Source organism: Octopus bimaculoides, chromosome 6 (assembly GCF_001194135.2).
Source record: "Octopus bimaculoides isolate UCB-OBI-ISO-001 chromosome 6, ASM119413v2, whole genome shotgun sequence".
NCBI lineage: Eukaryota > Metazoa > Mollusca > Cephalopoda > Octopoda > Octopodidae > Octopus > Octopus bimaculoides.
The window spans coordinates 70,419,091-70,430,883 of NC_068986.1; the positions used below are offsets into that span (position 1 = coordinate 70,419,091).

At 37.4% G+C, this 11,793-nt stretch overlaps 1 protein-coding gene across 4 annotated transcripts in view; it reads left to right on the top strand.

Moving 5' to 3' along the window:
* Window positions 1–11,793, top strand: part of LOC106880743 (uncharacterized) — a 118,003-nt gene that overhangs the window by 36,490 nt on the left and 69,720 nt on the right. For all 4 annotated transcript variants that reach the window (XM_052968851.1, XM_052968852.1, XM_052968853.1 and 1 more), the window contains exon 2: window positions 5,009–5,106. In XM_052968851.1, coding sequence (XP_052824811.1) covers window positions 5,009–5,106 — 98 coding nt within the window. The remainder of the gene's footprint in view (window positions 1–5,008; window positions 5,107–11,793) is intronic.

Genomic DNA, 11,793 nt, shown 5'->3' on the forward strand with positions numbered 1-11,793 from the left:
GGGGGGGGGGGGGCGCATGAGAGTATGGATGCCAGGTACCACTATCTGATGTATATCGCAGCTGAAAAGCAGCAAACATCTCTCAGTCTTTTTTCCTCTCTCTCAGTTTAAACTGAGATTTAAATATCCAAATTTTAATGCAGTAAATTAGCCTCGTGGAGCTTTAGGTGTTTTCGCTCAATAAACACTCACAACGCCCGGTCTAGGAATCGAAACTGCGATCCTATGACCGCGAGTCCACTGTCCTAACCACTGGGCCATTGCGCCTCCACTCTTGTAGTCATCATAATGCTGCTATTCATCAAGCTGAGCTTGAGCAAATTGAATGATTTCTTCAGCATCTGAGATATTCACTGCAATGTTAGGGTCATCTGTTGCTGTTTGGTAATTGTTCTTGTCAATTTCCACCCACTTTGCTTTGAATCTCTTAAACAGTTGTATGCCAGGGCCAGTAGAAGATGGTGAGGAGACAGAAAATGTACAATAAATACAAACTGAAAAATAACAATGTACAAAATGTTCAGTGGATGGTAGCAACCTCTAAAATGTGTTCAATTGTACTGAAATTTTGCATGTTGCATTTTTGCACTGAATTAGATAAAATTAGAAGGTATCTTCAAGTTTTTGAAATAAGTTATTTTGCATCACCCTAATATACATACATATGTGTGTGTGTGTGTGTGAAGGTGAATGCCAATGATCCAGGTATAAGAAGTTAGTAAGCTTCAAGCAGTCCATAGAAGGTATAAAAGACAAGCTTCTGGTAACAAAAGTGGTTTATTGACATAGAAAGTTGTAAATTTTTGTCAAAAGAATAAGAATTTTCTTAACAGCTTTAGACATTTGCCCACGCCTGTATATTATTTCTCCACATATATACTTTCCTTTTTGTTCTCTTACTCTGTGCTTTCCACACATTTTCAATCAGATCTTCTGCAAGTTAACATACAATCACTTCATGACAATGTAACCTTCATTTGACCAAGATATCTTTTGCCTGATAAGTAGCTAGCGGAGTACCCCTCCTTGAATAATTACTACTTCTGGGGTTCTGTTAGCTAGGGAACATATGCAGCCTGGATTTTATCTACTCCATTCCCTAAGCTTGGGTTTATATATATATATATACACACACACACACACACACACACATATATATATATAAAAGTAAATAAAGTTGGAAAAGGCACAAAAGTATATTTTAGAGAATGTATAATATTTTCATTACGGTGAGTGATTTAAAATATAACTGGTTTCTATGTTTAATAAGATTGATACATCGAAACCGGTTATATTTTAAATCACTCACTGTAACAAAAAAAGTCTTTTCTACTCTAGACACAAAGCCTAAAATTTTGGGGGAGAGGGCTAGTCGATTAGATCAACCCCAACACACAACTGGTACTTAATTTACCTACCCCGAAAGGATGAAAGGCAAAGTTGACCTCAGTGGAATTTCAACTCAGAACGTAAAGACAGACGAACTATAACAAAAATATTAAACATTCTCTAAAATATACTTTTGTGCCTCTTCAAACTTTATTTACTTCTTTTTTGGTTTATATGGACTCAACCCTTTTTCAACTATATATATATAATGGTTTGTAAAGGTAAGATCCTAGGGTCCAGGTGTAGGAAATTTCAAGCAGGTATAAAAAAATAATAGTGGCTTATTGAAATAGAAGTTTGTAAATTTTTCCCATATCAAAATTCGATAAGCTGAAAAAAGTTATTTAATGGTTCACAAATTGAAACTGGGGTTGCTATGTATGTGAATGAAAATCCAAAATTAAGGAATGGAGTAGATAAAATCCAGGCTACATCTGTTTCCTTGCTAGCAGAACTTTGGAAGTAGCAATAACTCAAGGGGTACTCCACTAGCTACTCATCAGGCCAAAGAACCTCAAAAGTAGTAACTACTCAACGAAGGATACACATCAGGCCTAAGATACTTTGGCCTGATTTAATATAGTTTAAAATCCATGGAGCAAAACATTTTCAGCAATTCTGCTACTACTTCAGTTGACAGAATAGCTCAAGAGCAGATTTCTTTACTCAGCTGGGTCTTATTGTCTACATACGCTGCATGAATATCATTCGGCCGGTCCTTCTATACCAAGTTTGATATTTACGTAATATTGTTGTGTGTGTATATTATCCCAACTGACAAAGTGCCTCACTTTAAGTACCTAATTAAACTAAATCTTACTTGTGTGTGTGTGTGTACGTGTGTATATGTGTATGCATGTGCATTAGTGTGTATGTGTGTGCATGTGCATATGTGTGTGTGTGTGTATATGTGTGCATGTGGGTGTGTATATGTGTGCATGTTTGTGTGTATATGTATGCATGTTTGTGTGTATATGTGTGTGTGTCTGTATATATTCTAGCACCCAAACTGAACTTCAGTGCTCTTGCAAGTATAATTTCTGCGTTTGTTATGCCCTCCTTAGTGCCCTGGATGACTGTCCCAGTTGCCAGTACCTTGAACTGGTCCTCTGTGTATAAGTGTGTGTGTGTGTGTATGTGTGAGAAAGTGAAGCCAGAATGCGGCTGTTGTGTCTTGTGTGTGTATCTTGGGTGAAATTCTTCTCATCTGTGTAAAAGATCACTCCAGGATTATGTTTCATTTTGTTCAAGATGATATTCACCCTCTCCAACCTTCTAACCTTTTGTCCTGGAGTAACAAGGTGTCTCACTGGTCTCACTACAATTCCATTTTCAAGTCTTCTCTCACTACTCTTGGAACTTTCATAGCCGAAACTCCTCTTTTACATGCCAAATATTTTATGGATTGAGTTGGATCTCTTCTGATTGATCTCTTGAGATCCAGATTGAAATGATGATCCCATTTGTGGTTGTGACCTCCTGATCCAGTTTTCCTTTCTACTATTTCCTCTTTCTCAAACTTATTCACAATTCCCTTGATAGTTCTTGAATGGACTTTGAAGATGGAAGCCAGAGAATGGATGTTGGTATTATTTCTGAAGGCCTAGATGATCTTAGCCCGCTCAACATTGCTCAGTTGAGAAGACATGGTGAGGCTAGCACAAAACGATTTCAGCCTGTTCTATTTCTAACTAAATATCTCAATGGCTATTTTACTGATTCTTACAAAAACTGATGTCAGTATAGCCATATGTCTTATCTGGAAAAATGGAAAATTGCACATCGATTTGATTATTTGGTTTTAAGAAATTGTGAGCGGGACAATTTCGTTGTTACACCCGGTACACACACACACACACACACACACACACACACACACACACACATATAGATATAGTGTGTGTGTGTGTCTTTGTATTTGTGTGCTCCACCACTGCTTAACAACTGGTGCTGGTGTGGTTATGTCCCTGTAACCTAACATTTTGGCAAAAGAAACCAACAGAATAAGTACCAGGCTTTAGAAAAAATAAATACTAGAATCGATTCTTTTGGCTAAAAATTCTTCGATGCAGTGCTCCAGCATGGCTGCAGTCTCATGACTGAAACGAGTAACAGATAAAAGATTTTGTTGATGTCGAAAATCTATAAACATTAAGAGAAGGTAAAATAATTTTTTGGAACAAGGGATTTCAAAGCAAACGACACTATAGCATACAAATATTGAGGTTTAAAAAAAAACCTTTGGATAGAAAAAGTCGAAAGCTGCTCAAGGGACTCGAACCCACGTCTATAAACTTGATAGAATGGAATTTTAGTGGAATAAAAATTCGGTTACGGAAAAAAAACATAAGAAATGAAGAGTTATTTCCCATGGATTGCTGTTACAGGTCAATATGTGAAAACGGAGGAATTTCAGTAATAATGGCAATGATAAAACTATGGAAATTGATTGTTGTTACTGGTAGTGAAGGATAACATTATTAATAATAATGATGAGTGAAACTTTCTATGTTAAACATGATGTTTTTCAAACTTCATATATTAACATGATGTTTTTCATTAATTGTAACTTTTTACGTAATTGACTCTCGACTGACACGAAGTTGTAAAGCAAAAGAATATCAACTGTTAAAACTGCTGTAGCTTTTTTTTTTAGTTCTTTTTTTTTAATGAAAAACGAGGGACTGTACAACTTGGTAGACAGAAAATTGGTTATAAAAATACGAAGTATTTAATAGTGGGGATCGATTGAAAGCCTTTAAGGTGAATTTCAGCTTCCCCTTGCAGCTCCTTCCTGTACATTTCAATACTGGTGGCTACTCACAAACATATGAGGCCAGAATGAACTTCAATGTAAGCAGACACTTTCATTGAATAGATTTGAATGTAAGTGGACACCCGAATCAGCTAAAGTTATCAGCCAATGAAACTGCATTGCATGTAGAACAACTACAGAAGTAATTACCAGATACTGAAGAAAAAATATACAATTAGAAAAAAATAAATTTAAGATTTCTTTAAATTTCCATCCTAATATGTCTTCGTGGAAAAAAAAATTAATTTATTTGATAGTGTGTTAAATCTTGTTCAGTAATAAAACTGATATACATTCATAGCTATTAGTTGGACCCGTAAAAAATTCAAGGAAAACATAAAACTGTGTACTGGTGCCATGAGAAATGTTTGTATATTATGACCGTCTGTCTTTACTTTGAGTTCAAATTCTGCTGAGCGTTCTTTACTCTTCACAAGATCTTCAAATGTTCTTGTTTACTAGTTTTATATTGGTAACTTATTCTCTTAATTAGGCATCAATATATCATACTGACTCTGAACATAAAGCTGTGATTCTTAGCATTCCATCAATCTGCAGCAATTTTTTAAATGGAAAATTTGTGAAAGAAATTTGTGGACGAAAATTTGTCAAAATTTTTCAAAAACATATAAAGATATTTAAATTCTAATAATTTTGAAATATATAATTTCAGTTTTACACTGGTTCTCTGTTTGATAAACATATTGCTTTAATTCAGAATTTTATAAATATGATTATATTTGTGCTTAAAATTATTAGGCCCATGCATTTTCTTTAACTTAGTTTCCATTTCCTCTTTTTTAGTTAATCCAAAAATGGGAGATGATACTTCTGTGTCTATGCATCTGGTACAATGTCCAGAATCTGAATTTAATAAAATTATTGATTCACAGAGTACTGAGGTAAGCCTCCTCAAAATTTCGCTGTCATTTTAACACATGTATATAGTAATTCCTTCACTATTGCAGGTGTTACATTCCAAAACCCCACCACAATAGGTGAAAATCTGCAAAGTAGAAAAAGTACTGTACTGTTTATATATATATATTTTTTATATAATTTGTATGTATTTATTTTATTATAAATGTAAAACAACACCATGGAGGAATCAATGTAAGCTTAAATAATAAACCGCGATACGTGAACCGCGATATGGCAAGGGATTATTGTATATATGTTTATGTAACTTCTGTGATCTATTCTGCTGCATAGATTTATGCCAAAAGTAATATCACAATGGAGTATATCATACCATATTGGTGGGAGTTGTTTTTTTTTATACATGACTGGTGTCTGTAATAATGCAGATTTATAAAGAATAAATTAATTTTTGTGAGGATGTCGACAATGCTCCAAATGTAGTTGTCCATGGGGTTTCATCATCATCATCATCATCATCGTTTAACGTCCGCTTTCCATGCTAGCATGGGTTGGACGATTTGACCGAGGACTGGTGAAACCGGATGGCAACACCAGGCTCCAATCTAATTTGGCAGAGTTTCTACAGCTGGATGCCCTTCCTAACGCCAACCACTCAGAGTGTAGTGGGTGCTTTTACGTGTCACCCGCACGAAAACGGCCACGCTCGAAATGGTGTCTTTTATGTGCCACCCGCACAAGCCAGTCCAGAGGCACTGGCAACGATCTCGCTCGAAAATCCTACGGGAGCCAGTCAGGCGGTACTGGCAACGGCCACGCTCAAAATGGTGCATCTCATGTGCCACCCGCACAAGAGCCAGTCCAGGGGCACTGACAACGATCTTACTTGGCTTGCCGGGTCTTCTCACACACAGCACATTTCCGAATATGACAAGTTTGGAGGCCGCAACGTGAGTGTTATATGAACATAAAGATTATCTGACATCAATTTCTGGGTTAGTTGAGCTTTGCTGAGAAGGTGCTGGATCGTATTGAAACACATATGGCCTTCCACTACATACATCATCCATCAAGGGCTTAACAACTCCCTTCAGCAGCTCAACATATCATCCAGTAATTAATTCTAAGACCTGATGGAAAAATGTGAGTTGAAATGACATAACTTTCATTACTTCCCAAAATTAATCACAGTTGCTGGAAACTTGCTGCACATCACTCTGAAGGCATCAGAAGGATCTGCACATAATCATCTGTTTTTTCTCCTGTTAGACTTTTGGTCTTGGTCAAAGGATTTCTCATCAGAGAAGAACCAAAGCATGCTGTATTCATGAGGGTTTTTATATTATACAACAGGCTGCTTTCATTTTCCATCTACTCACTGGTGTTGATGTGTTTATCTCCCTGTAACCTAACAGTTTGGCAAAAGGATTCAATAGAATAAGTACTCAGGTTGAATCATTTGACTAAAATGCTTCAAGCCAGTGCCCCAGTGTGACTGCAGTCAAATGACTGAAACAAGTAAAGCATAAAAGATATACATATCATACAATGACTTGTATATTTTCTAATATTTTCTCAAATATTTTTCCTGGTATTTTTCTTACATTCCCCTATATTTTCTAACATTGTTTATAAGCTATTTTCATATTTGTTCACATATCAATATTTTGATATATATTGCGTATTTTTGCAATTTTATACTTTATGTCTAACAATGTGACATTTATGTTTTCACACATGTACAATGGACTGCTGAAAAATTCCTGGCTTTGGGTAAAAGAAAATACAGGAGGATCAGTTGATTATGATTTTATTCAACATATTCCCCTCTCAGATTCACACTTATTCCAGCGGTTCTTCAGTTTTTGTAAGCCCCCTGTAAAAGAACTCAGAAGGTTGAACCTCCAAGCAGGCACTTTGCGATACCCTTAAAGCCATGAACTGTTCAGCACTCCCTCATATAGTTGTATAGTTTTCATTTTCTAAGTTTCTATACTTTTAAATTCCATGATTTTATATCTTTATTTCTTATATACTATTATGTCTGTGTTGTAGTTTTTACACAACCCTACTGTTATATTAATATATGAGGTTATATTATGTTATTCTATATCCCTTTATCTTCCATAGTTGTTGTTTTTTTTTAAATTCTAAACAGAAAACCTATTTTAATTTGAATTAAAATATACCAGATTTTTTGGATTTGGGATTCTGACATTGAACCAGATTACCTCAGCTAAACAATGGTTTCAGAGTTTGGTACAAGGCCAGCAATTTTAGGAGAAGGGATTGTCAAATTAAATTTTAATTTCCTTGATTTTTTTTTATGTTTAACCCAAACTGGATCAGAACTCCAAACTCCTCCAATATTGCCATAAAATTCACCCTCTACTTGGAGGTTTGGTAATAGTACTTTCACAACCCTCAAAGATTTTCTGTGAGCACTTTTCCAATAATAATAGCTTATAAACCATCACTTTTTAATTCTAACCCATACCCATAAACTTTATTTAATTATCATTCACTTTGAGGTATCATTCTCAGTACACAAGGATGGATTTTCCAGTTGTTCGGAGTGTTTTTTCCCATACTTCCTCATTTCTATATTATTTCTTTTAATTTTTAGTTCTTTCACCTTAATTTCTTTCGCACTTTATCTGAGAGTTTTGTTTCTACACAGACATCTTAAAAGTAAATAGACAACCCTCATTATACAGTTTTTATCTCTGCAGACACTACTCGTTTGTACAATGCCCAAACAAATTGATCATTAAAAGATGCATAAGGCATGTCTTACTAAAATCCTCCCTTTCGAAATTGGTCTCGAGACGGGAGTGTCTGCATAAGCAGACATCACCATCATGGTGTCGGACGCCTCCGAAGTGGAGAAGGTCAGCTCCATTGTAAAGGAATATGAATCGGTGGCAGGGACTAAAATCAATGCCAACAAGTTAGTGGGATTGTGACTAGGAACCTGGAGAGGCAAATCAATGTCATCAGAGGGCGGTGTTGGATGCTGGACTGACAGATCAGTTAAACTGCTCAAGGTCTAGCTTGGTCCCAATTTCCAGGTGGATAAGAATTGGGAAGAGGTGACAAACAGTGTGACCTCTCTTACCCAGAAATGGGCATAGAGGAAGTTGTCCCTGAAAGGTCGGGCAGAGGTGGCAAATGCCTACATCACCTCTATCATTATTTATTGCCTGACCGTCATACCTTGCCCCAGTTACTACTTGATTAGATTGTTTTTTTTCTTGTGGAAGGGATGCATTCCAATGGTCAGGCAGTCAGTCTGCTGCCAACTTCCTTTGCGTGCCAGCTTAGGCATGCCATGGCTTTTAATGCACATACGTGCACTCAGGTTGCACCACCTGGAGCAATTTTCAGAAGGTGAATGTGTGGGGGCTGTTTGTGGGACACGCCTTTCTGCAGCTCATCTCTTTGACGGAGCTGCAGTCCTGAGTATAGGATAGGCCGAGACTGAGTGCCTGGAACTTAGAATGTTATCAGGCACCCACTGTCCTTTACAAGCTGGGCAATAGGATCAGTGCATGTTCCACTTGAGATGTTTGCAGAGGATTAGTAGTGAGGAAGTACAATGACATCCTTGGGGAGACCTTAGGCATCGGCGAAGACAAACTGGCAAGTTTATTCTGGAGGACTTTCTGGTCAGGGACTGTTATGGATAATTTTCAGATGTCTTTGGCCTGGTAGTACTACTGGTGGGGCACTGCCAGTTTGAGATAAACTCTACAGGCATGGATATGCTGTCAGACGAGCTTGTCCAAGGTTCTCACAGAGCAACAAAACCATTCTGCATGTTCTCACTCAGTGTCCAGGCATTGCTGACTTGTGGAGTTATGACGAACAGCTGCTGTCACATGTAGGACAGATCTGTCTGTCATCTGAGTCCATAATGATGATTGCCCCACCATCCTCCTTTAATCAGGCTGGCAAAGCAGTTTTCCTTTGTCTGGTGGTTGTGGCGAAATAAGTTATCTGGTGGACAAACCTGAAAGGAATGAGGACAGAAACATTCTCCTTTGGCAAAGTTCTCATTGACTTTTTCAGGTTTCGTTTGAAATGGAAAGTGAGGGTGGAGAGGGAGGTGCTGTCCTCGAGTGAATTTATGAAATGGTGGGTGAAAGTTGCAAAAACAGCAAGAGTGGATGGTACCACACTCAGTGTAAACCTGTGAGTCGGAAGAAAGAAGTTGGAGAGGGCTCTCATCTTTGGTATTCAGGGTGATCTTGGATGGTGGGGTTCCTTGATTATCCTTAGATGTTCTCCTTTATCAGTGGGGAGCCCATCACAATAACTTTTTTCTCCCTCTTTTCCCAAGTGTCATACACTATGTATACTTCCCTTCTTCTAATGTATGCCATGTATACTTTTTATTTTACCATTCCATTATATGCAAACCCTCACACTTTATGTCTGTCTTTGTATTGCCCCCCTTCATCCTTTAAAATGCTTTGTGGCAATTCGTCCATCTTAATGTTCAGAATTCCAATTCTGCTGTGGTTGACTGCTTTCATCCTTTCGAGGTCAGTAAAATAAATACCAGTTGAACACTGGGGTCAATGTAATCAACTAGCCCCCTCCCCCAAATTTGAGGTCTTGTACCTTTTGTAGAAATTATTATTATTAATAATAATAACAGTAATAATAATAATAATATTATTATTATTCATACCAGGCAAAATGCTTAGCGGTATTTTGCCTATCACTATGTTCTGAGTTCAAATTCCACCGAGATTGACTTTGCCTTTCATTCTTTCGGGGTCAACAAAATTAGTACCAGTCACACACTGGAGCCAATGTAATCGACTTAATCCCTTCCCCCAAATTTGAAGCCTTGTGCTTTCAGTAGAAAGGATCATTATTATTATTTATTTTAATGTTTTTATTTTTAATTTGATTGTTATTGTTACTAATGGTGATATTTTTACCATCATGGCCCATAACATTTTCTAAATTTATTACTACTTCCATTTGTGATTTATTACTGACCAATGTCTTATCAATGTTACTTGTATCACTGCTTTCCTTCAGTCAGGGAAACTGCAAATAGTTTTCTTCTATTTGGTAGCTATGGCGAAAGAGGCTGTGTGGTAAACGAGATTGCAAAACATACATTACTCTTTGGCCAAACCCTCATCAACTATTTTAAATTCCATTTGAAAAGGGTGGGGCTGAGAGTGCAGTGTTGTCCTTCAGTAAATTTGTTGAAAGGTGAGTGAGTATAGCAAGGATGGTCTGAATGAGTGGGTTTACTTTAAGTTGGTGTCTGTAACATAAGGAGTAAGGAAGTGAGAGGAGCACTTGCTATGGTGTGTGTAGGGCGTTTTGGAATCTGGGGGTGGCATTTTCCCCTCCATTTTAGAACTGTTTGTTAAAAATTAAAATCATTGCTGTTTTAATTTTTACACATTTTTATGTCAATTCCCACCATCCTTTGTCTTTGTTTTGTACTAAATAGTCTCTGTGACTAATAAACAAAAAAATTATTATCATTATTTAGTAGTAGTATTTCCCATTACACTCATAAAGTTGACTCGTAGTACTGAGTTCTCGCAACCACGTGAGTCTTTATTGAGATACCATCTCTTGGAGGCTGCTGCGAAGGTTATCTTTTTACATCATAATTATTATTTTGGTACTCATTGTCCTGTTTCCTCCCTATATAAGCAACACAAAACACTTATCCTTTCGATGATGCAAATAGGCATTATTTAATGTTAGTCTAATGAAGTGGCACTCAAATATATTCAGCCATGCACATGTATAGCCTTTCACAAGGAATTATGTACATGTAAGGTGTGGTACAGAAACAATTGTAACAAATAATTAAGCTGTACTATATTCATTCTTCATCTCCTTACTTACTTATATCATCATCATCATCATCATCGTTTAACGTCCGCTTTCCATGCTAGCATGGGTTGGACGATTTGACTGAGGACTGGTGAAACCGGATGGCAACACCAGGCTCCAATCTAAATTTGGCAGAGTTTCTACAGCTGGATGCCCTTCCTAACGCCAACCACTCAGAGAGTGTAGTGGGTGCTTTTACGTGTCACCCGCACGAAGGCCAGTCAGGCGATACTGGCAACGGCTATGCTCGAAATGGTGTCTTTTATGTGCCACACGCACAAGAGCCAGTCCAGGGGCACTGGCAACGATCTCACTTGGCTTGCCGGGTCTTCTCACGCACAGCACATTTCCAAAGGTCTCGGTCAGTAGTCATCGCCTCGGTGAGGCCCAATGTACGAAGGTCTTGCCTCACCACCTCAGCCCATTACATTAATCATATTTTGGCCAGAGTTCTTTCATCACGCTTCTGTGACCTTATCAGTGGTCCTTTGCTCTTCTTTCTTATATGTGTCGTTAGCGAGGAGGGACACATATAAGAAAGAAGAAAGCAAAGGACCACTGATGAAGTCACAGAAGTGTGATGAAAGAACTCTGGCCGAAATATGATTAATGTAATGTAATGTAATATAAAGCTGAAGCAAATTAACACCAAATATACAGTGCGTGTGTTTTTATTGGCTAAACTGGCAACATGACCATCCCCAAATGCAACATTATCTGTTTAAACACAGGATTTCACATCAAAAATCTTGCAAAATAAATATATATATATATATATATAAAAAAGGGTAAGGACCCTCTTCAGTCATGAATGACCATATAGTTGCTCCTAG